The sequence below is a fragment of the Apis cerana genome, linkage group LG4 (genome assembly GCF_029169275.1).
Source record: "Apis cerana isolate GH-2021 linkage group LG4, AcerK_1.0, whole genome shotgun sequence".
In the NCBI taxonomy this organism is placed as follows: domain Eukaryota; kingdom Metazoa; phylum Arthropoda; class Insecta; order Hymenoptera; family Apidae; genus Apis; species Apis cerana.
Genome location: NC_083855.1, coordinates 12,019,229 through 12,044,324, shown reverse-complemented (window position 1 = coordinate 12,044,324; position 25,096 = coordinate 12,019,229). Strand labels below are relative to the sequence as shown.

Sequence of the window (25,096 nt, the reverse complement as noted above, 5' to 3'; positions counted from 1 at the left end):
TATCTCACGCATGCAAACACATACACACATTTGGAAAACGTAAAACGTAACACGTTATTACATTGAGGATTAAAAATAATAATAATAATAATAATAATAATAATAATAACAATAACAATAAATAATAATAATAATAATATATAATTATACACGATGGTAAATAAATGAATAAATAAAACACAGTTTTTTTTTTTAGAAGAACCAAGAGATCTGATCTGATCTGCAGCGAGTAGTAGTGAATCGAACTGCATATTTTGTCCCGTACGTGGTTTTTTCTATGCAGTCTCGAAGCGGACGACAGGACAGAAAATATCGGAAGCCGCGTTCTCGTCTCAATAAGACGCGTCCAAAGAAGCGAAAATAAAATATATAAATATAAATATATATATATATTAGGGGCGGGGGGAGGGGAAGAAAAGGTGAGGGAGAGAAAACAACAACAACAACAATAATAATAATCATCATAATAATCATAATAATAATAATAATAATAGTAATAATATTAACAAAATATATCGCGCGAATATATATATAAAAAATGGCAAATGATGATGGAGGGATGAGGGGGGATGATATATATATACGCGTTTATGACACTATATATATATATGTATATATATATATATATTTATGTATACATATATATACGTAATATGTGTGTGATAATATGTATTCTTTTTTCTTTTTTTTTTTTTTTCGAAGTATTCTACGTGAGCTTTCCCGCTAGAAACTCGTGCTAGAAATAAAAAAACAGGATCGAGCTTAAAACTGAAACGGAATAATACCTGAAAAAAGTAAAAGTAAAACTTGAGTGTAAATAATCTGACTGATATTAAATAATAATAATAATAATATATACATATACATGTATATAAATTATAAACGGATATTACAGTCGAAATTATCAAAAATTATTATTATATTTAAAAAAAAAAAAAAAAAAGTATCACGTTGCGTTATACTCGATGATTAAATGGGGGAATTAATGGAGGGAAGGAGGGAGGGAGGAAGATTATTCATATATAAATATATAAATATATGTATAGCTAGATGATAACCTGTTAAGCATGCGATCACACGTAACACGTGGCTACCGCATTTTCAGAACGACTAGATCTGAACTTTGTTCGACGTTCGATTAATTCGATTAATTCGAGTCGTTTCACGCTTTTCTCGCGACAAGGATATCCCCGGACGAACGAACGAACGAACGAACGAAAGGAGAAACGTGGGCAAAGAAAAAAAAAAAGGGGAGGGGAAAAAAACGTGAAACGCCATGGTTAAACCAAACCACGTGCAAATTACGATCAAGAAGAACAAGAGAGAAAAAAAAAAGAACAAGAAACGTTAAAAAAAAGTCGATGAATCGAGAGTTAGGCATTAGCCGATGCGATCAGGCGACACGAAAGATCGACGATTATCAATAATACATTTATTCGTCGTGTTATTCGTATTATCTCGTACGAACACATTTTTCGTTATATCATCGTTCCGTCATTCATCGTTTTATCGATTCGTTTCATTATTATACTCGTCTCGTTGATCGGTGATCATTGAGCACCGATTCTCGTTGATTAGTACGTACGACGTTATATTATATAGCCCCCTGTTACGTGACAAAAAAAGTGAGAATATGACGTGCGTCCTATATATGTATATATATATATATGTATATATACATATATATATATAAAATGATTAATGCGAATGTATGCATGAACGAAGAGGATGATGGGAGGAGCGCCCCACGGACATTTTTTTTCCTTTTCTTTTTTTTTTTTTTACACCAATTTTGCTTTTTTTTATTCGTCATTTCATATTTCGTCTCTTTCGTTACCACTCGTCGGTCACTTCGGTCTTCGTTGTTGACGTTGTTGTTCGACACTATATATATATATGAGTATGTGTGTATATATATATATATATATATAATTCGTGGTATCGTGGCACGCTCTTTTTTCTTTAAAGGGCACCATGCAAAAGGACGTATATCCGATGTATCGAGCAAATATGTTGATGTTGCTGGTTAAACATGGATATGCCGCTGCTGTACAAAGAGATCGCTATCGACAAGATCGTCGATAGTGAGTGAACGAATGAGTGAGTGCGTGAGTGAGTGAGTGAGAGAGAGAGAGAAAGAAAGAAAGAAAGAGAGTGAGTTTGTTTCGTGAGGGGAGAGCGAGTCCGCGAGATTATTTTTTTTCTTCTGTTCTTTTCTAACGTGTCGGCTATCGTCGCACACGTAGAGCGATAGACGACGGGATGCATCGAAGCGTTTTCTCTTTTTCCTTTTTTACGACACGTATAAACAGAGCCATAACCTCTGCGGCAAGCAAGTTAAGAGTTAAAGAAAAGAGTTAAAGGCGGAGTTATTATAAAAATCAAAAAAGAAAAAAAAGAAAGAAACGTGAAAAAAACAAAAACGTAAAAAACAAAAATGAGCAAAATGTGTGTGTGAGAGAGAGAGAGAAGGAAAATAATAAGAGAGAAAGAATAGGCCAAAAAAAAGGTATAAAGCGTCGCTCGAGATGCGAGCGAGTACAAAGTAGTGTAAAAAAGTAAGGAAGGTAGAGAGACAGAGATAGAGAGAGAAGAGGAAGCAAGAAGAAGAAAGTGTGCCACTTACCCTAGCTTCTGCGGTGAGTATATAACCCTGCTCCAGGGCATTCGCGAAGTCAAGCCTCTTTCCCGATGGATCTTCGATAAGCTTGCCCGCTATAGGATCTACTATCCCGGCATTGATCGCCTCTAACAAACTAACGATTTTACCGGCCCCGGGCACTTTGATCACGGTGCTCGTGGGATCTATGGAGGCCGAGTCGATCGCCTGTTTCAACGTGGACAGAGGGGCCGCGGGCCGGAACGGGTCGCGAAATTTACCGGTATCCGCGTGGTAAAGGCCGAACTGTAACGCGTCTATGAGCGAGAAACCGCGGCTCGGGGTGATCAACAGCTCTGCCTCGATCGCCCTCGGCAACGCGTACAGCCTCGACGTCTCCGTCTCCAACACGTTCCCCTTCTCGGCGTCCATCAGCCCCCTCTTGAACGCCTCCTCCAACCGTACCAATCTCCTCCCCCTCGTGTCCTTGATCACCGCCGACTCGGGGTCCACGATGCCGAGGCGCACCGCCTCCCTCAGCGTGACCCGCTCCCTCGTCCTCGAATCCACCACCCTCCCCTCGCCGTCCAACAACCCCTTCCCGACCACCTCCTCCAGGCCCAGCGGCTGCGCCAGGTACACGTCCGCCTCCCCAACGCGGACCAACCTCGCCTCCCCGCGCCCGAACGTCCCCGTCCACGACGGGTCGAGGATCCTCCCCTCCTCCAGCGCGTCCCCGACCGCCACGAAGCGGCCGCTGCCCGGATCCCTCACCACGGCCGTCCTCGCGTCCACCAGACCGTCCTCGATCGCCTTCTCCAAACTCGACACCTTCTCCTCCGCCTCCTCCTCCTCCTCCGCCCTCTCCGCCTCCCCCTCCCCCCTCGTGCCGCAGCCCACGGCCGAGTAGACGGGGTGACGAGCGAGAGGCCTGTCCAAAGCGATCAAAAGGCCGCGGCTGAACGCGACGTCGATGGGGTAGAACTGTCCCGTCGCGGTGTCGAGGACTTGGCACTGCTCCGCGTCGATCGCGCCGGTCTCCATCCCCCGCTCCATGGACACCAGTTGGCCGGTGACCCCGTCCTTGAGCGCGGTGGTGGTCGGGTCCAGGAGGCCTGCCTCGAACGCGGTGGCCAGATTGTGCGTCTCGTTTCGACGGGGGTCGACGAATTGGAACAGGGCTGCCTCCGGACGCCTCCTGTACAAGTTGCTGTCCACGGCCGCCTGGATGGGCAGGGGGAAGCTGGAGGGGACGACGTAGCCCCTGCTCGCAGCCTCGCGCAGGTCGATGGGTGGCTGGCCGGGGGGGAGGGCCAGGTAGGTGCCGCGGGTGTCGTCGACGAGTTTGGAAGAGATGGCGAGGCACAGGGGCACGTACTCGTCGCGGCGGGCGTCCTTGACTATGGAGGAATAGGGGTCGATCAATTCGGCGTCGCAGGCCTCGGCCAGGCTGAGCTTTCGATTGGTGGCCGGGTGGTGGAACGCGCCTGTGCCCGGCTCGTAGACGTTGATCGCGATCGCCTGGTGGAGGCAGAGGGGGCTCTCGATGTCGACGATCAGGCCCGCTTGCAGGGCCCTGGTCAACGTGACGCCGCTCGAGCCCTGCTCCCTGAACATCCCGCTCCGCCTGTCTATCACCCCGGCCCTGCACGTCTCCGCCAGCGAGAGCAGCCTGCCCGCCCTCTTGTCCCAGTAACAGGGCAGGACAGGGCTCACCAGGCAATTCCTCATCGCCTCGTGCAACGTCACCGCCCTCCCCGTGCTGGGATCCGTTATCTTGCCGCTGCGATCGTCGTACAACCCCTGGTGGATCGCCCTTTGCAGCGAGACCGCAGCCCTGTGGTCCACTATCAGCCCTGCCTCGTAAGCCTCGCGCAGCGACATGCTCGAGTCGGCCGTCACCCGCACCCTGCCCGACGACCCGTCTATGTACCCGCTCCTGATCGCCTCCGTCAGGCATATCCTCTCCCGGAAACCGCTCCTCACGGTGACCGAGTCCGCGTCTATCAGGTTCCCCTTCACCGCCTCGATCAGGCTCAGGTAGAGGCCGGTCTGAGGGTCCAGGAATTTGTTCGTCCTCTCGTCCAGGATCCCTTTCGAGATCGCCTCGCTGAACGTCATGGGCCGCCGCGCCTCGAGCAGCAGGCCGCGCTCGAGCGCCTCGCGGAAATCGATCGGCTTCCCCTTCTCGTTGGTCACGGTGCCCGTCTTCGGGTCCACTATCAGCTCCTTGATGGCCTTGCTGAACGTGATGGCTCGGCCGTGCGGCTGGCGGACCACCACCGCGGTGCTGGGGTCTATGGCGCCCACTTTGATCGCCCTGTCGGTCTGCAGCTTCTCGCTCGTCTCCGGCACGATGAAACGCCCCGTGGTGGGCTCGTACAGACCTTTGAAAACGGCCTCGGGCAGGGATATCTTGCGCTTGGCGGGCACGACCAGGCCCCGTTCCACAGCGTCCGTCAACGACATGCGCCCGCCCGTGGACGGGTCCAGGGCGGTGCCTGTCCTGGGCTCGATCAAGCCTGCCTCTATAGCCTCGCCCAGCGAGATGATCTCGCTGCTCCTAGGATCTTTCACCGACGGGCTGTCCCTGGCTATGAGCCCGCTCTCCAACGCGTCCTCGAGGGTGCGCCCGACCCCGTCTATCACGAACAGGCCTCGGTCGGGGTCGTACGTTTGGTGGGCCAACGCCTGCTGCAGCGACCAAGGCTTGACGGTGCTCAGAATGTAGCCTTTCTCGTACGCGACGTTCAACGTCATCGAGTGCGGGCGCGTCAAGATCCCTCTCTCCAGATCGATCAACCGCCTCTCCCCGGCCTCCCGCAGGGACAACACCTCGCCGCTCCTGTCGTCCCTCACCACGGTCGTCGCCCCGTCCACGTAGTCCGTCTCCAACGCCTCCCTCAACGTGGTCTCCTCGCCGGTCCTGGGATTCGAGACGAGGCCCGTCCTCGGGCAATAATACTCTCGCACTATGGCGTCGATCAGGGTGGGCGCGAAGCCCGAGGTGGTTATCAGCCCCTTGTCGAGGGCTGCGCTCAACGCGAGCGACTCGCCGCTCCTCGTGTCCCGCAGCCGGCCGGTCGAGGAATCGAACAGCCTCGGCTCCCGAAGCGCCTCCTCCAACGAAACGAACGTGCCCGCCTTGCTGTCCGCGCACTCGCTGATCACCGGGTCGATTATGCCCCTCCTCACGCTCTCCTCCACGTCGATCAGTTGCTCGGTCAACAGGTCCCTCATCTTGCCGCTCGCCTCGTCGTACAACCCCTTCCTGATGGCAGCCTCCAGCGAGATCGGCTTCCGCGACTCGGGCACGATCAGACCCTTGACGAACGCCTCCTCGACGTCGATCCTCGCCCCGGACTCGAGCACCTCCTGGAGGGAGGAGAGCTCGTCGTTGACCGGGTCCCGGACGTCGATCGAGTTCGGGTCGATGAGGCCGAGCTGGATCGCTTGGTTCAATGGGACGGCTCGATCGGTGGTCGGGTCGCGGACCTGGCGGGTGGACGGGTCCAGGAGGCCGATCTCGACCGCGTCACGTAACGTCATCGAAGCTCGCTGGCCGTCGGTCGTCGGTCGGTCGGGCAACGGCGGTCTTTCCTTTATCAAGCCGGATCTCACGGCGTCGAAGAACGGTATCCTTTTGCCGGTTTTCGGGTCGACCATGTATCCGAGGTTCCGGTCGACCAGAGGCTTGGCTATCGCCTCGCGCAGGGACACGTACCTGTCGATCGTTTTGCGAGATAGGTCCTTGACGAGCACGTGGTCCGGGTCGAAGATCCCCAGATCCAAGACGAAGTCGTGGAAGGAGACGACTTCTCCGGTTTCGGGGTCGACGAACTTTTCCTTCTCGGGGTCGAACGCGCCACGGGCGACGAGGTCCCCAGCCGTCAGATCGGCCGTCACTCGGATCGTCGATCTCTCTTCCTCCTCGGATTCCTCCGATCCTCTGTCCTCTTCCTCCGTCGTTGATTCCTCCGCGTCTCGTTTTTCCGTATATGAGAAGGCTGCTTCCTTTCCTACTCGCTCTTCGCCGATATGCTGCTCCACTTTGGCCTCTTTCTCGATGTCTGGTAGGTTTTCGTCCAGTTTCCATGTAAATTCTTTCTTCGTTTCTTCCGTCTCAGAGACGGATTTTCCCTTGATTTCTAATTGTTGTTCGTTGATTATTTCTGGTACAGGTTGATCCTCGGTCGGTTCTTTGTCAATTTTGGATACAGTTTCTCTGGTTACATCCAGTTCTGATGCAAATTCCTTCTTGCTCTCTGTCAGTTCTTCGTCTGGTTTTGATGCAGATTCCTTCTTCGTTTCTCTGACAACAAATTCTTTCTTGCTATCTACTTCTGATACAAATTCCTTCTTACTTTCTAGTTCTTTGTCAATGTCTATTTTAGATACAGACTCTCCGGTGACATCCATTTCTGATGCAAATTCCTTCTTGCTCTCTATCACCTCTTCTTTTTCTGCTTCTAGTTTCGATTCCTTCTTCGTTTCTACTCGTTCTTTGACAACATCCACAAATTCTTTCTTGCTACCTAGGTCTATTTCTGGTACAGATTCTTTCTTGCTTTCTAACAGTTCTTTGTCAATGTCTAGGTTTGATACAGATTCCTTCTTGCTCTCTGTCAGTTCTTTGTCAATGTCTAGGTTTGATACAGATTCCTTCTTGCTCTCTGTCAGTTCTTTGTCAATGTCTAGGTTTGATACAGATTCTTTTATGCTCTCTGTCAGTTCTTTGTCAATGTCTAGGTTTGATACAGATTCCTTCTTGCTCTCTGTCAGTTCTTTGTCAATGTCTAGTTTTGATACAGATTTCTTGGTAACATCCATTTCTGGTACAAATTCCTCCTTGCTTTCTATTAGTTCTTTGTCAATATCTACTCTTGGTACAGATTCCTTCTTCGTTTCTACTCGTTCTTTGGCAATATCCACTTTTGATACAAATTCCTTCTTGCTATCTATGTCCATTTCTGATACAAATTCCTTCTTACTCTCTATCAATTCTTTGTCAATGTCTATTTTAGATACAGATTCTCTGGTAGAATCTACTTCTGATACAAATTCCATCTTGCTCTCTATCAATTGTTTGTCAATGTCTATTTTAGATACAGATTCTCTGGTAGAATCTACTTCTGATACAAATTCCATCTTGCTCTCTATCAATTGTTTGTCAATGTCTATTTTAGATACAGATTCTCTGGTAGAATCTACTTCTGATACAAATTCCATCTTGCTCTCTATCAATTGTTTGTCAATGTCTATTTTAGATACAGATTCTCTGGTAGAATCAACTTCTGATACAAATTCCATCTTGGTCTCTATCAATTGTTTGTCAATTTTAGATACAGATTCTCTGGTAGAATCTACTTCTGATACAAATTCCATTTTGCTCTCTATCAATTCTTTGTCTACGTCTAGTTTTGGTACAGGTTCTTTCTTCGTTTCTACTCGTTCTTTGTTCTCAGATTCTTCCTTGCATACTTGTTTTTCGCCATCTATTTTGGATACAGGTTCTTTCTTCGGTTCTGCTTGCTCCACATCAACTCTTGATACCGGTTCTTTCTCGCTCTCCACCTGTTTTTCGTCTACATCTACTTTTGGCACAGGTTCCTTCTTCGGTTCTGCTTGTTTTACATCAACTTTCGATACGGCTTCTTTCTTCCTCTCCACCTGTTCTTCGTCTACATCCATTTTCGATACGAGCGTCCTCTCAGGTACTTGTTCAACTTTTGATACGGGCTCTTTCTTCCTCTCCACCTGTTCTCTGTCCACATCCATTTCTTCTAGTTCAGGTTCCTTTTTCAACTCTACTGCCTCTTTCTTGCTCCCCACTTCTTCTCTGTCCGGATCTATTTTTGGTACGAGTTTCTTCTCCGGTTCCACTTGTCCCCCGTCAACTTTCGATACGGCTTCTTTCTTCCTCTCCACCTGTTCTCCGTCCACATCCATTTTTAGCTCAGCTTCCTTCTTCGGTTCTACTCGTTCAACTTTTGTTCCACTCTCCACCCGTTCCCTCTCTACATCCATTCTCGACACGAGTTCTTTCTTCGACTCTTCGTCCCTTTCAATTCGCTCTTCGACACTCGTTTCCACCGCAAATTCCTTCCTGGAGTCTCCACGAGTCGGCGTCTCGGCAACTGGCTCTCTCTTCCCCAGACCCTTCGACTCCTCGTCCATCCTCGACCTCGACTTCACCCCTTCCTCTCCAACCCGGTCCTTCCTCGCGTCGCGAACGGCATCGTACACCGCCTTTCCAGCGAGAACCGGCGCCGCGACCACCGCCAAAAGTCCCAATTTCGCCGCTTGCTTCAACGACACCGTCCCGCGCCCTTGATCCTCTCTCGTCCTCCCCGTGACGGGATCGATCACCCCCCTCTCCACCGCTTCCCTTGCCGTCATCGTGCCCGCGGTGCCCGCGTCGTAGATGACCGTGTCCGGGTCCACCAGTCCCACGTCCATCGCCTCGCTGAGCGTGTACGCCTCCCTCGTCTCCGGGTCCAGAAACCTCTCCGTCCCCTCGTCGTACACCCGCTCGATTCCTCCCACCCTCCTCGACGATTCCTCGCCGTCCTCCAACAGGCCGCTCTCGACCGCTCGACCGATAGGCATGGAACGCCCCGTGGCCGGGTCGGTGAAAGTGCCCTCCCTCATGTCGAGCAAACCTCTCTCGAACGCGCGGTCGAACGTCGTCCTTATGTCCTTGGTCGTGAAACGCTCCCTCCTCTCCGCGCCCTCCTCCCTCACGATCCCCATCCCTCGCGCCTCCGCCATCCCCACGACGCGCCCCGTCTCCAGGTTCCTCACCTGGTCCCCGCTCGCCAGCTCGTAACCAGGCGAGATCTCCACGGTCCTCCTGCTCACCGTGTGATGGCACGTCACCGTCTCCGTCACCCCCGCCGACGTGCTGCTCGGTTTCACGACCAGCAGTCCCGACTCGATGGCGGTGGCCAGGCTGACGGGGGTGCCCGTCGTCGGGTGCACGTACACCCCTTTCTCTCGGTCGATCAGCCCCGCCTCCAACGCCCTGGTCACCTCCATGCTATCGGAGGTGACCGGGCAAGGCAGCGACATTATGAAGTCGCCCCTTATAGCCTCCTCCAAGGGGAGGCGTTCCTCTGTGATGGGGTGTCGGATCTCCTTGCCGGAGGCGTCGATCAAGCCTCGCTCGAGGGCCACGGCGAACGTCATCCCCGCCGGGGGGATGCTCCTCTCCTGATGTCGAGTGTTGGCCCGTTCGGCGAACACGGTGCGGCTCTCCACAGCTTTGACCAGGCCCACGCTGCCCCCTCCGCTCGTCCTTATCAGCGACCTGTCGGGGTCAACGAGGTCGCTCTCGATGGCGCCGCGCAGGGTCTCGATGCGGCCGTCCGAGCAGGTGAGTCGGGACCACGGGTCGACTATCTCGCAGAGGATCGCCTCGCCGAGGGTGAGGCGGGCGCCCGTTTCCGGGTGGACGACCTTCCCTTCCCTGGGGTCGAGCAGCCCCTGCTCGTAGAGGCCGGGGATCGACAAACTCTTGGCCAACGGCACCAGAACGTCGCCGCTCACCGGGTCCAGGATGCCGCGCTCCACCGCCTCGCCTATGCTCAGAACGTCGCCCCGCTGCGGGTCGACCACCCGGCCCCGGCGAGCGTCTATCCCGTTGCCGCGGATCGCGTCGGACAGAGAGGAGACGCGTCTGCCGTCCGCGGTCGTCAGCTCCTTGGTCAAGATTTCGGCCGTCTCCTCGTCGATCAGTCCAGTCTCGAGCGCCTCGTTGGTCCTCATCACTCTCTTCCTCATCTTCTGAAGCACGATCTCGGTCTCGGGCGAGGGCCGCTGCACGACCACGGCGTTGCTGGCGTATTGAAACTTCAGGTCCCCCTCCAGTTCCTCCTCGGTTCTCGAGACGGAGGGCTCCTCGCTCGCGGCGGTCGGGGAAAAGTCGGTGGCCGAGTCGACGACCGAGGTGGAGCCGATCGCCGAATCCGATTCCGAGATGGAGACGGAGGCGGGCGGTTTACCGGTCACGGAGGTTTCTTCCTGATCGACCGGCGATAACGCTTGCTCCCTCGCGACTCGTTCCGCCTCCGTCCGGTAGGTGGGGACGCCGTCTTTGGTGGGCGTGGTCGAGGAGGCGATCGGGACGAGGGGCGAGCCGATCACGCTCACTATGCCGAACTTCGCGGCGTCGAGGAGGGATATCTTCCTGCGTTTGTCCACGTTGTAGCGGCCCGCGTCCGAATCCACGATTCCGCGCTGCACGGCTTCGGTTATGCCGATGTCCCTCCCCGTTGCGGGATCTTTAACCAGCACCAGCTCGGCCGGTAAAGTGCCGTCGGACAGCGCTTGAAGCAACTCGGTCGATCTTCCGCTCTCCGTCGATATGACGAGCGCTGTGCTCGGATCGTAGATCAGGCCTCGGGAAACTCTGACCGGGTCGGGTATGGAGTGGCCCGCCTCGGAGACTTTTATCTCGAACCGTTTCGACGGATCGTCGGATCGAGTCACCTCCAATTTGTCCGGCTCGCCGACCACTTTCGTCACCCGTAGAAGCCTGTGCTGCGACGACGAGCTCTTGTCGTACTTCGTCTCCGTCTCCGTCCTGTTCCCGTCGTCGAGTACGACCAATCCTTGGTCGATCGCCTCCTTCATCGTGATCTTTCTCGGGCTCGTGTAATGGCCGGTCGAGTCGAGGATGCTCTTCTCCAAACTTCGTAGAAGGGAAACTTTTCTCCCGTTGCTCGGATCGATCACGAGGCTCGAGTTCGGATCGATTATCCGTAACTTGACGCACTCCTCGAACGAAACCAGCCTGTCCGTGCCTGGTATTATGAACAGGCCTGTGGTCGGGTCGAACAATCTTCTCTCGATCGCCTCGGACAGGGACCAACCGTCGGTCGGCAACTCGAACACCCGTTTCTCGGTCGTCGACCAACGACCACTACCCGCCCCCTCCTCTCCCTTCCCGAATTCGTTCACCACGCTCGTGTCCTGATCTTGATCCGGATCCTTGCACTCGAGCGCCCACGAGGATGAGGAGGAGGACGGGTCAACCGTCGTCGTCCTCGTTTTCGCGTCCTTCGAGGAGGGGACCACGCGGTCCTTGGCGATAACGACGGTGGTAGTGCCGATCGCTCTTGGTACGTTATCGACCACGTCCATCGCTTCGAACGAGGTCGTATCCTCCATTCTCCCCCCCTCTTCCCGAACCTTCGTCGTTGTCGTCTGCACGGTGACGGCGATGTCCAAAAGAGCGGTGAGCAACGCAGCGCCGTCGGGAGTGATGAGGCCTCGCTTGATGCCGTCCTCGAGAGATATCGGTCTCCTGCCACGGCTGCGATCCAACAGCATCCCCGTCCTCGGGTCGATCGACTCGGAGAGGACCGCCTCGAGAAGCGTCATCTCCCTACCCTTCCTCGCCATCCCGATCCCCAGGTTCAACATCTCCGCCACGTTGGACCGCACGTAGCCGCGCTCCTCGGCCTCCTCCACCGAGATCCACCCTCCGCTCCCGGGATCCACCGCGTAGACGCAGCGACCCGCCTCCAATCGGACCAAACCTTTGAGCAGCGCGGCGTTCAAGCTCACGTATTCCCCGCTCGACGGATCCTTGAACCCGTCCACGTCGAATATCGTTCTCCGAACCAGCGACACGATCCACCCCCTCTCCACCGCTTCCGAGATACTGGTGGCCTCCTCCTCGGCGCTCGCGTACGTTCCCCTCTCTGGGTCGATCAGGCCACGCCTCACGGCCTCGCGCAACGTGACCATCTCGCCCGTCCGCGAATCCGTGACGGACCTCAGCCGATCCTCGTCCAGGATCCCCGCCCGCATCGCCTCCCTCACGGACAGCTTGCAGCCGCGCTCGGCCGGGCTCAACACGCTTCTCCCCCTCTCGTCCATCATCCCCGCGTCGTAGCAATCCTTCAACGTTACAGGCACGGCTATCAGGCGCGACTCGCGCGCCTCCTTGAGCGAGAGGGCGCTCGCTTCGCTCACGTATTTCCCGCTGCTCGAGTCGATGGCGCCGCGATCGAGGGCCTCGCGCAGGCTGATCTTGCCGCCGTTGGCCGCGCTCGGCTCGACCACCTCCTTCACGCTCGCGTCCAGAATCCCCTTCTCGACCGCCTCGGCGAGGGTGTGGTACTCGCCCGTGACGCGGTCCAGGACACGGCCCGCCTCGTCCACCAGGCCGTGGTCCATCGCGTCGGAGAGGGTGACCGCGGCCCTCTTCATCGTCACGGTCGCGTCTAGCTTGGCCAGGTAGCCCCTCGCGTGGGCCTCCTCGACCGACAGCCTCTCGCCAGTCTCGGTGACGAACTCGCCGGTGCGCGGGTCCAACGCGGAACTGAACGTGCCGCTGCCGCCTAAGCGCTCGTCTCGGTCGTCCTCGTCGCGTTCGTCGTCGCGTCCGTCCCTCATCGCATCGGCTACCGCCGGCCTACCGCTACCGCCACACTCTCTGTAGTAAGTTACCTTCGCTCGGTCCGCCGCGACACCGTCCGCCTTCTCGGCGTCGCACAGCTCCCGCTGGATCGCGCCGAGCAGAGACACCGGCCGGCCCTCCTCGTCGTATCCGCACGGACCTAGGAGCCGGTCGGCGAGCCGCGTCTCGATCATCTTCTCGCGTGCCGCTTCCTCTATGGTGACGGTCTTTCTCTGCCCGTCCCTCGAGCACGTTATCCTACCCCTCCTAACGTCCAAGATCCTAAGGTTTATCGCCTCGCCCACGGTCAACAGTTCCCCGCTACGTGGATCCACGATACCCCTAGCATCGATCACGTTGCTACCTACGCCCTCCTCCGCCCTCTCTAAGCTCCTCTTTAAACTCCTAATCTCGCTAAAACGCTCGCTAGCGGTGGTGGCGGCGTCGCTCGACGAAGCCTCCTCCTCCTCCTCCTCCTCCTCCCGCTTCACGTGTTTACGAGACGCTTTCTCTTCGACCTCCGCCTCCCGCCTCGGCGAGATCCCGCCATCCCGGCCGACGGATCCGCTTCGACTTTCCAAGCGGGCGCTCTCCTGGGAGCGTCGTGTCGTGTCGGTGGACGAGACGATGGTCTCGCTTATCTCCCTCCGCTCCGTGCGCTCTGTCCTCTCGTGTCGTTCCAAGCTGTATCTGCGGAGATGGTGACAGGTACGGATTCGATACGAAACGCGATCATTTATTAACGCGATACTCACTGCGATTGGGTGTAGTGGGTGGTCGTGGAGGTGTAACGTTCCTCGCAGCTGCTGTTCTCGTAGATGTTGAACTCGGTGCGGAACGTCCTCAGCGGCCTCTGCTCCTGGAGGGCGCGCTGAAATGCGAGAGACGTGAGACGAGAGATGCGAGTGCCTGGTTCGCGGTTACGGGAGGGAAATAAAGAGGAAAATATCCGTCGCGAGTTCAAATTTAAATTGGATTAAATTGGTTTCGCGACTGGGGGGAGGGGGAGTTTAAAAATTACCGCGTGTACGATCCTCTTACTGAGCGTCATCCGCGCTTCCGTTCCTCGCGCGCACTACACGGAGAGTAGAGAAAGAAGGAAAGCAGATGCGCAGCGCGTACGAAACTGTCCACCGGTCGCGAGACGCCGTAGAAGAAACTGTGTCGCGTGTCAGGGCTGCACCTCGTTCCCGTGAGTGCACTTTCGCGAAAAAAACATCGTTGGCGAGGAACGATGACGTTCGAGGCGCCGGTTTAATCACCGCGGCTATCTCCGCCCGACTGACTCAACTGCCTCCCGGTTGGCAAGCAGCCGACCGCCTCGTAAACTCGGGAAACGGGTAAAGGCATCCGTTTGTGAAAAAGCCAGATTCTTTTTTTAGAAACACGACCGATCGCTCTTTACCGACCGAGAGAAGAACGCGTACGCCTCGCAGCGGTTAACCGAAGCGTTTTCTTCTTCTTCTTCTTCTTCCACCTCCTCTTCTTTCCCCTTTTCTCGCGTCTCGATCTCGAATGGAACGCGCGGAGAAATTCACTTCTCGTCCCGAAGAGGAGAGCAAATGCATAATACGCAGCGAATACGTATCGAAGCGAAGCATCTTTGCGAGGTAAAATTAAAGGATCACGTAATCGCGACGTGAGCAACGTCGCGTAAACGCGACACGTGTTTCGACCGATCCCGTGCACGTGACCGTATCCGTCTCCGCACAGAAGGAAAAAAAACTGTATTCGCGGAGTCCGATCTCTCCTCCGTCCCCCTCCCCCACCTCCTCCACCTCCTCTCTCTCCCACCCTTCACTCCGTGTAACGAACTTCAAGTCGAACGCGACCGTCCCAATTTTTCCGTCCACACGGAACAATACCTCGTACCTTTCGTACGATCTTAATCGTGGGCATGGCGGACGTGCTCCTTGTCGTGTCCACGCGCATCTCGTCCGACAATCGTTAAAGCAGGAAGGGCCACAGCCAGGGGAGGCCAGTTTCGATTTCTTCGTAGATTATGGAATGGAAAACGCCCGGCGATAATACGCCGGCAGCCTGATGTACGTGTCTCTGCGACACCGCGAAAGCGCAATAAAGCGAAATGCGATAACTAGCGCCAGCTGTACGAGCGTTAGGCTCACTATGCGCCGTCGCCCGTTCGCGCTTAACGAGCCACTCGAGTCGGACACGCTAGCGTATCGATCCCCGACGACCGAGGAGGCGGGAAGGATGAAACTTCCCCGCTTGTTTGCGCATTATTCCCAAAGGCGAACCAGTTTTATTATGTCGCGTAAGTGTGTCGCGTGGGCGAGACTCGAGATATAATACGTATATCGGAGAAGGACACGGGGACTCGGTCACTGCCAATTTTGTCCGTGTCGACAATTAGCGGATCGGGACGTTTTACGGATCGGCTATTATGCCCCGTGGCAAGGTCAGAGTCGCAATAACACAGCCGTGCGTTATTTATTCCAAATCGGTTAATTATCGCGGAGTCACGTGCAGGAATAAACTTCTGTTTTACGTCTATATTTATCTGTACTAGGTCGCGTTCGTTATTCTTATTTCTTATCTCTCAATCTCTTCCGTTTAAATATATATATATACACACACGTATATATGATTACATAAAAAAAAAGTATACGCATTAAATTTATCTTGCTAAAATTGTGTTATCGGTGGGAACTGGAGCGTTAAAAGATAAAACTTGTTTCCTCGAAGCCAGCGTTTTTTTAAGAAAATCGTGCGACTTGCAAACCGGTAGTAACGAGAGAAATACAAGACAGAAAAATGTGCAGATGGAATAATCTATCGATGGCATCGTAATAAGAAGAATCGAGAAGGAAAATGCGTTACCTGTAGCGACGTGTCCTCGGGATATTGCGTTGCCAGCTGCCTGACCCGATCCTGAAGTATATCGACAAGCGTGGTGTATCTTCTGTTGAGGGTATCTAGATCACGCGCGATGTCGTCCACCGTCGAGACGAACTCTCGACGAGGCTTTTTCACCGAAGCATCCAACGACGGGCAGATATCTTCCAATTGTTCCTTGAACGCTCGAAGCCTTTGTCCGTAGATCTAAGGGTTTCGGTTAGCCCGTTACGGTTAGTAGATAGTATTAGAATCTCGCCTGTGCGCTGATGCTCTCTACCCTTCTATCCCCTTAGCAATCCCTAGTACCATCGTGTCCTAAGGGACCCGTCAGTCTTGAAGCAAGCCAACGAGGAACTGTATAGCGGGTCGAGATGAACCGGCCGCGGGGGAGGGAAGGGAGGCGGTCTCAGCGAATTTCAAGCGGCTCGCGGTTAATTCGGAACATGGGAAAGCTATTGCGACAAGCCTGAACATCGTCAGCGTGTATCGTGTCGCGAGCCAAGCGTAACAACGACGTTACTTTCCTTCTACGTTACGTTGCATCACGTGCTAGATTTACAGCATTTCCTAGGATCGGTTAACCGTGCCTTCGATTATTTTATTACCCAGAGGAGGGGGAGGAGGGGGAGAAGGAGGATATGCGCCGTGTGTGCAACACGGAACGAAAATTGAATTTTTAGCGGAGCGATACACGGATTATAGACGTGTTTTCGAAGCCAGGATCAAAGAAAGGAAGGTGTTATTTGCCGATCGCATCGCACAAAAGCCAAATGTATACGATTGGAAAACATATACATGTATTAGCGACATGTTAACGCTTTTCCTCTACGACTTGGTTACGTTCTAAAAATTGTTTCACCACTTTCTCCGTAATAAAAAGCGTAGGGAAAAAAGCCTCGTATGCGCACAGCGATGTAACGGCGAGGGAGGGTCTGTGTAAAGCGGTTCTTTCGATTTATAGAAGCGAGAGAAAGGCTCGAGGTGCGTCCTTGATCCCTGGAAACACAAGTGAGAGAAAATGTCGAAACATCGCCGTTTCCTCTTCGACGAAGAATCGATCGTACGGGCCTCCGACTCTCTGCGTTGGCCGCACGCAATCCGATGCGAATTATCCGCCGTGTGGAAAGCCCAACCGCTGGAAAGGTTGCCGGCCGGCTGCCAGGTTGAGTGTCCATCCGGTAGATAGCGACAGCGGCGACAGTGACACAACAATGGCGTACGCTTTCTCGCTCGATGATATCTTTTCTCGCCACGATGACATGGAGGGCGAAAAACACCACGTCGATGTGCACACATCTTCACGTAGAGCATGTATGTGGTGTGTACACGTACGTATAGCTTTTTCGGGGTACGTACAGAAACGAATCGGAGAAAAAGATGAAGCTCGGGATGATCGCGGCGCGATTAAACGACTTAACGTGTTAACGTGTTCCTCTGAACAGGGCTGTAATACGTAATGAGAGAGAGAAAAAAAAAAAGGGACTCACGCAATATACCATTCACGCAAGCGTTCATACCGTAAGCTAACAGGCTACCTAAAGGCTACCTAAATGCTAGCTAAGCCTACCTAAGGCTTGCGAATATAATATACCCATTCGCGATCGTTGTCGTCGCGTCTCGTCTTACCTTTCCTTCGCGAATCAATCGACCGCCCGTCACATTTACCGCTTCGATCGCGGGCGCTCGCTCCACCGCTCTGTTCAGCAGGTTCTGGACGGAGACGGAGAAAAAGAAGGCGATAAAAGGAAGAAAAGAAGAGATATATATACAGAGAGGGGGAGGAAGAAACGTTACCTTGGCGTTCTCCATCTCGAGTCTGTTGTACGATTCGTCGACGAAGTCGACCTCGTTTCTATAAGCGTGCTCCAATTGCTGGGCGAGCGCGTAAGCGGTTTCCGCGCTGCGAAGTCTGTCGACGAGTTGGCCGCAGATGTTGGTCCACCTGGAGTTGAGCCTGTTCACCTCGTCGTCCAAGCGGTCCACGTCCGAGTGGGGGCCGCGATGGGCCGACCTGGACTTCTCGACCAGCCGTCTGGCGTTGTGCGCGTCCTCGTTCAACTGGTCCATCGCCGCCTGCTGCTGGGCGATGGCGTTCTGAAGCACCATCAGATCCTCCAACACGTTTTGCAGCCCCTTTATATCGGAGGGGAGCTCGTCGAACGAGGCCAGCTTCACCTCGAGCTCGGATATCGCCGCGGTGTTCTCCTCGAGCCTGGAGAGCACGATCTCGACGCACTTGAGTCGCTCCACGTACAGGTTGCTCGAGTTCCAGATCTGGGTCCACTTGGTGGTCACGGCGTCCAGCTTGTTCCTCATCGCGGGCGTCTTGAGGGTGATGCCGCGGAACGTCTGCTGAACCCTGTCCAGGTCGGGCGCCAGCCGTCTCAGGCTTTGCTCCAAGTCCTTGTGCTGCAGCACCAGGTGTTCCAGGCTGTCCGTGTCCCTGGGCAGGGGCGCCGCCACCCGGCAGCTCAGCGCCCGCTCCGCCTCCTCGAGGGACTGCTGGAGGGCGGAGATCTGCTCGTTGAAGATGCGGCCCGCGTTCTTCGACTCCTCCTCGGCCCGCGCGCGTTTCTCCAGCTCGTCGAACAGCTTGTTCACCTCCGCCATCTCCCTCTTGAGCCGCCTCAGCTGGGGGTCGGCCGGGTCCCCCTCGGACAGCAGCTTCTCCGCGTCCTCATTCAGCGCCTTCCTGATCGCCGTCCTCTGGTCCTGGCCCATCGCCAGGAACTGAGGCAAATCCCAACCTTTCACCACTTTGATGGTCGCGAATATCATGTTTTGCCGCAGGCGCAGCTGCTTCCGCTGCCACAGCGCGATGCTCCTGTCGTACTGGCGGCGCAGCCTCTCCGCGGCCTCGAGGGCGTCCTTGTCGGGCGGCTGGAGGGCGAAGCAGACGCCCGGCACGGGCGTCTCCACCCCCTCCTGATTCTTCACGCGCCACTTTATCCTCCCCGAGTTGTCGTACAGCGTGCACTGCTCGCCCTTCTCGATCGACATCTGAGGAATCGAGGCCAACTTTCAATTTTCCCTGATAACCCTCAATAACCCGGCTTAATCGAGGCTCGGTCGAACAAGTGCTTACGTTAACCTGCTTGTAACTGCACACGCAGCTGACTTGCATGGGTCGCGTGACGGGCTGTCGTCGTTGCTTCATAGGGACCACGTCCTTGGCCTGGTCGACCAGCTTCTGCACGTGGTCCCCGTAGCCGTTCAGTTCCTCGCGCAGCTCTTGCATACCTTTCAGCAGCCGCTCGCCCTCGTCCAACGAGAAATCCGACTGGGAATAGATGGTGTTGAGCGTCTCGTCCCTCTTCGAGATCCACTGCTCCGCCTGCTGCACGTCGCGGAAGAACTGCTGGCTCTGGGCCGCGTGTTTCAGGTGCACCTCCAGGCAAAGGGTCAACTGGAGGAGCCAGGCCCACTGGCTCTGCATCGCGGACATGTAGGCCTCGATGGTTTTCGCGGCAGGGTGGTGTTGGAGGACCAACGCCTCGCCCCGGTCCTGCACCGCTGAGAATTGGATCTCTCGCTTCTCCAGGTCGCTCATCAGGGACTGCGGAAGAAAAAGAACCGTCACTCCTCCGATTTTTCTCCAATCCCCGTTATTTATTCCTCGTTACCTCGATACCGGATCCGAACGTACGCTTGGAGAAAGAGGGAAAGATTAGAGGTTTGCGAAAGTGGCGAGGACGAGTGGAAAAGGTAGGTGTAAATACCTCGTAATACTGTTCGATGCTCTGCACGTTCAAATTCTTGTCGCTCCAGTCGCGCGTCACCTCCGTCTCCTCCTTGGAGCTCAACCAGACCAGCTCGCCCGTGGCCGATTGTATGAAGTCGAGAAGGGTGTCGAGGTCGGAGAGCCGCTTGTTGGAGGCGGCCAACAACTCGGTGTAAAGTTTCTGGAGCACGGCCAAGTGCTGGCTGTACAACGTGGACTCCTCGCCGTGGAAGTGGCTCTTCGCCTGCACGCATCTGTCCACCTTGGGATGGAACTGCTCGATGTTCTTGTGCTCCTTCTGGTGGACGTCCAGCTCGTTCTGCACGCTCGGCAAGTCGGACCCGTAGTCCGCGTCCTGGAGCTGCTTGATCTTCGCCTTGCACCAGTCGATGCAGTCGTGCAGCGAGCGGAAGTGCGGATTCGTGTCGACCAGCCGGGTCTCGTGCACGGTGGTGCGGTGTTTCGTGACCACGCGTTCCTCCACCGGGAACGAAACGGCCGAGAGCGGCTGTACCAAACGTTTGTGAAGAAGAGATCGCAGCGCGACCCACCGTTGATGTAGCTTTTGAACCCTGAAATCGATCGATCGCGTTAACGAAAGGGAAAAGAAGAGGGAAACCTTTGGACGATTGTTATTCACCCTCTGCGCTCAACTCGAAACGTTTGTACATTTTCATATTATTTTATATCGTATTTCAATTATGTTTTCTGTTATTCTGTTCTACTTGACAAAAGAAAATTTGAATATTTTACATTTTGAATGATTATTATTGACTCTCTGCGTTCAATTCGAAACGTTTATAAATTTCCATAGTATTTTATATCGTATTTCAATTATGTTTTCTCCTATTCTGTTCTACTTGACAAAAGAAAATTTGAATATTTTACATTTTGAATGATTATTATTGACCCTCTGCACTCAACTCGAAACGTTTATATTCCATTTCCATAGTATTTTATATCAATTTTTATTTCAATTATGTTTTCTGCTATTCTGTTCTTCTTGACAAAAGAAAATTTGAATATTTTACATTTTGAATGATTATTATTAACCCTTTGCGCTCAAACGTTTGTAGATTTTAATATTATTTTATATCGTATAATTGTATATTTCAATTATGTTTTCTCCTATTCTGTTCTTCTTACTTGACAAAAGAAAATTTGAATATTTTGCTTTGGATGATTAACGCTTTGCACTCAAATGTTTGTACATTTTAATATTATTTTATATCGTACGTATATTTCATTTATGTTTTCTCCTATTCTGTTCTTCTTACTTGATAAAAGAAAATTTGAATATTTTGCTCTTTGGATGATTAATTTATATGATGAAAAATTTATATCGTATGTATAATTGTATATTTCAATTATGTTTTCTGCTATTCTGTTTTTCTTACTTCACAAAAGAAAATTTGAATATTTTGCTTTGGATGATTAACGCTCTGCACTCAAATGTTTGTACATTTTAATATTATTTTATATCATATGCATATTTCAATTATGTTTTCTCCTATTCTGTTCTTTTTACTTGACAAAAGAAAATTTGAATATTTTACATTTTGAATGATTATTATTAACCCTCTGCACTCAACTCAAAACGTTTATACATTTTCATAGTATTTTATATCGTATGCATATTTCAATCATGTTTTCTCCTATTCTGTTCTTCTTGATAAAAGAAAATTTGAATATTTGCACTTTGTATGATTATCGCTCTGCACTCAAATGTTTGTACATTTTAATATTATTTTATATCATATGCATATTTCAATTATGTTTTCTCCTATTCTTACTTGTTCTTACTTGACAAAAGAAAATTTGAATATTTTACATTGTGAATGATTATTATTAACTCTCTGCACTCAACTCGAAACGTTTATACATTTTCATATTATTTTATATCATATGCATATTTCAATCATGTTTTCTCCTATTCTGTTCTTCTTGATAAAAGAAAATTTGAATATTTGCACTTTGGATGATTAACGCTCTGCACTCAAATGTTACATTTTAATATTATTTTATATCGTATTTCAATTATGTTTTCTGCTATTCTTACTTGTTCTTACTTGACAAAAGAAAATTTGAATATTTTACATTTTGAATGATTATTATTAACCCTCTGCACTCAACTCGAAACGTTTATACATTTTCATATTATTTTATATCATATGCATATTTCAATCATGTTTTCTCCTATTCTTACTTGTTCTTACTTGACAAAAGAAAATTTCAATATTTGCACTTTGTATGATTATCGCTCTGCACTCAAACGTTTATACATTTTAATATTATTTTATATCATATGCATATTTCAATCATGTTTTCTCCTACTCTCACTTGTTCTTACTTGACAAAATAAAATAAATTTCGTTGGAGAAGCTTACAAAACTTACAAAACTTCGGTAATGACATTAAAGAAAATTTGAATACAAGATTCCATAAGAATCACTATTATCGAAGCGCAGAGGGTTAAAAAAGAAGAAGAAGAAGAAATGCCTTTTGTGCAACTCGGCCGCCTGACTGTATCGTCCCTCGGTAAGAGTGTGCACGTCGGTGAAGATATTTTGAATCTGTATCTCGGTGTTGCGTATGTCCTGCTCGAGCAGGTCCACGGCGTGTTTCGCCTCCAAAGGATGAAGTCGGTCGAGGCGCCTCGCCTCGTCCTCCACCCTTCTCTCCAGCTCCTCCAGTCGGTTGTCGGTCGATTTCATCTCCCTGTGCACTTTCTCCGCCAATCGTTGCAGCCGCTCGAGCCTGAAAACATGGAGGTGGGGGAGAGGGCTATCGAGAAACGTCGAATCTCCGAAAAAACTCGCGCTCTCCTACCGCTTTATCTCGTCCACTATGGCCTGCTCCCTCTCCTGGTGCAGCATCATCAATCGGTTCCAATTCTTCTCGATCACCTCGATGTGAAGCTCGGCCTCGATGTCCACCTCCCCAACGGCCTCGAAATACTTCTGCAGGTCCCTGAACAGGTACGAGAGCCGCTGCTTGTCCCTGTAGCGAGGCGGCACCTCCTCGTTCTTGAACTTCGTGCTGTCCGCGGCCAGCTTCTTCATCTCGATCAGAGTGGGGGGGAAGGCCCGCTCCTGCATCAGGCACATCTTCTCGCGGATCCACAGGTGGAGGGAGCTCGCGAGCTCCCTGTACTCCTCCGACCGCCTCTGCGCCTCCGCGTCGTACAGCGGATGAATGGGCGGCGGCTCCGGGAACACGTCGTAGAGCGAAGAGATGTACGTTATCAAGGACTTCTCGTCCGGTTCCGGGGTGTCCACGTCTGCGAGAAGTTATTTTTTATCAACGCACTGCGAGCGGTTCGAAGGAATAATTATTTAACGAGAAAGGTCTTGGAAAGTTGTTATTATTATAGGATGTAATAAAGATATTAATTTGAATGGATTATACAAAGAGAATATTGAAGAATATATTTTGTAATTACACCAATTTCGATATTTGAAATTTTAACAATTATCGTTACTCGATGACAAACATTGCAGAGTGGCAAGCCTCGAATAATAAAAACGAATGATGCGAGAGATTATTCTTGCAATTCGACGTTATTACGGACGCTTGAAGGAGATTTCGTTGGAAATCTCGCGTTGGAGGGGAAAAAATGGAGAAATAGGTGAAAGAGGAGAAGGAAACGGTCACGGTCGAAGCGTCGTGGAGCGGAAACTCGACGTGTGATACATATTCTCCTGAGGAGAAAACGGAGAGAGGAGGTTGTCGTTACCTTCAGGATCGAGAAGCCTCGTAACGCCATACTCGCGCTCCGCGACGTTGAACACACGATCGAGCCGCTCTCGTGGCTGACTGGCGCGAGCGTTCCTCCAGTCGACCAGGTCTGGTCTGTTTCGATGGATCAACGCGCTGAATGCCAATCCATCCCTCCACGAGCCGGTGAAGTCCGTGACGCGCACTCCGGGGTAGCGCGCCGTCGATCGTCTGGCCCATCTTAGAAGCGCCTCCCGGGCGGTCACGTTGGGCTCCTGACCAACCACGATATCGGATATCTAGGAGAAAAGGAGATTGCGTTATGCCGAGTCCCTCGTTTCTTCGACCGAACCATCATTTCACGTAAACGAGTGCATATATGTATAATAAAATATAATATATGATGTGTGTGTGTGTACTAGTTTCTTCGAATCATCTTTTACATAAACGAGTACATATATGTATAATAAAATATAATATATGTATGTATACTAATTTCTTCAAGCGAACTATCCTTTCACGTAAACGAGTACATATATGTATAATAAAATATAATATATGATGTGTGTGTGTACTAGTTTCTTCGACCGAATCATATTTTACATAAACGAGTATATATATGTAAAATATAATATATAATATAATATATTATATATATATGCACTAATTTCTTCGACCGAATGATCCTTTCACGTAAACGAGTACATATATGTAAAATATAATATATAATATATAATATATTATATGTATGTGTGTACTAATTTCTTCGACCGAACTATTCTTTTACGTAAACGAGTACATATATATAAAATATAATATATTATATAGTATATTATATAGTAGTATGTAGTACATATAATATATTATAAATTATATATATTATATTATATATATATATATGCACTAATTTCTTGGACCGAATGATCCTTTTACGTAAACGAGTACATATATGTAAAATATAATATATTATATAGTAGTATATAGTAATATATTATATCATATATATATATATATATGCACTAATTTCTTCGACCGAATGATCCTTTTACGTAAACGAGTACATATATGTAAAATATAATATATTATATAGTAGTATATAGTAATATATTATATTATATATATATATATGCACTAATTTCTTGGACCGAATGATCCTTTTACGTAAACGAGTACATATATGTAAAATATAATATATTATATAGTATATTATATAGTAGTATATAGTAATATATTATATTATATATATATATATGCACTAATTTCTTGGACCGAATGATCCATTTCACGTAAACATATATATATAAAATATAATATATATGTAAAATCAGTTGTTTATATTATTAAACATTTAACATATCTAATTTTGATGCGTCGCGTCATAAGGATGTTATGCGCTTGGTTCGCCCTTCGTACGATTGCGGAGGTGGCGAGCGAAAGATAAGAAGCGCGAAGCTAGGGACGAACACGAGGACTAGTCTGCCCCTGCCGTGTCTCGAAAGAAATCGAGAGAGAAGAAAATGGGGAGGGGTCGCGCTTACCCGGACGGTTTTCGGTTTTGGCGAGGCCTGGCGGCTTAAAGAGAAGGAGGAGGAGGAGGCGGCGGTGTCCTGTAAATAGCCGGATGCGGCGTGTTTCGTCAGATCCTCGGCCACGCATCTCTCCTCGCCCCGTGTCAAGGTGGTCGTTTTACGAACGATCCGTGTCACGATACGCTTGGTCCCGTTCTCGCCGCGCCTCGACGTCTTCGTTGACTCGATCGACGATCCTTGAGGACATCGGTTCGGTGAGTCGG

At 50.9% G+C, this 25,096-nt stretch overlaps 1 protein-coding gene across 50 annotated transcripts in view; it reads right to left on the bottom strand.

The window, feature by feature from the left end:
• LOC107993914 (microtubule-actin cross-linking factor 1) overlaps positions 1 to 25,096 on the bottom strand; it is a 75,165-nt gene that overhangs the window by 25,268 nt on the left and 24,801 nt on the right. For 43 of the 50 annotated variants that reach the window (XM_062074321.1, XM_062074324.1, XM_062074337.1 and 40 more), the window contains 11 exons: positions 23,324 to 23,603; positions 22,417 to 22,867; positions 22,087 to 22,344; positions 19,586 to 20,159; positions 19,490 to 19,513; positions 18,952 to 19,422; positions 17,661 to 18,866; positions 17,493 to 17,576; positions 15,849 to 16,070; positions 13,763 to 13,878; positions 2,627 to 13,697 (listed from right to left, as the gene is read on the bottom strand). In XM_062074321.1, the coding sequence (XP_061930305.1) occupies positions 2,627 to 13,697; positions 13,763 to 13,878; positions 15,849 to 16,070; positions 17,493 to 17,576; positions 17,661 to 18,866; positions 18,952 to 19,422; positions 19,490 to 19,513; positions 19,586 to 20,159; positions 22,087 to 22,344; positions 22,417 to 22,867; positions 23,324 to 23,603 (14,757 nt within the window). Of the gene's footprint in view, positions 1 to 2,626; positions 13,698 to 13,762; positions 13,879 to 15,848; positions 16,071 to 17,492; positions 17,577 to 17,660; positions 18,867 to 18,951; positions 19,423 to 19,489; positions 19,514 to 19,585; positions 20,160 to 22,086; positions 22,345 to 22,416; positions 22,868 to 23,323; positions 23,604 to 24,842; positions 25,070 to 25,096 lie in introns of all 50 variants that reach the window. The other 7 variants (XM_062074330.1, XM_062074342.1, XM_062074304.1 and 4 more) reach the window with 4 other exon arrangements.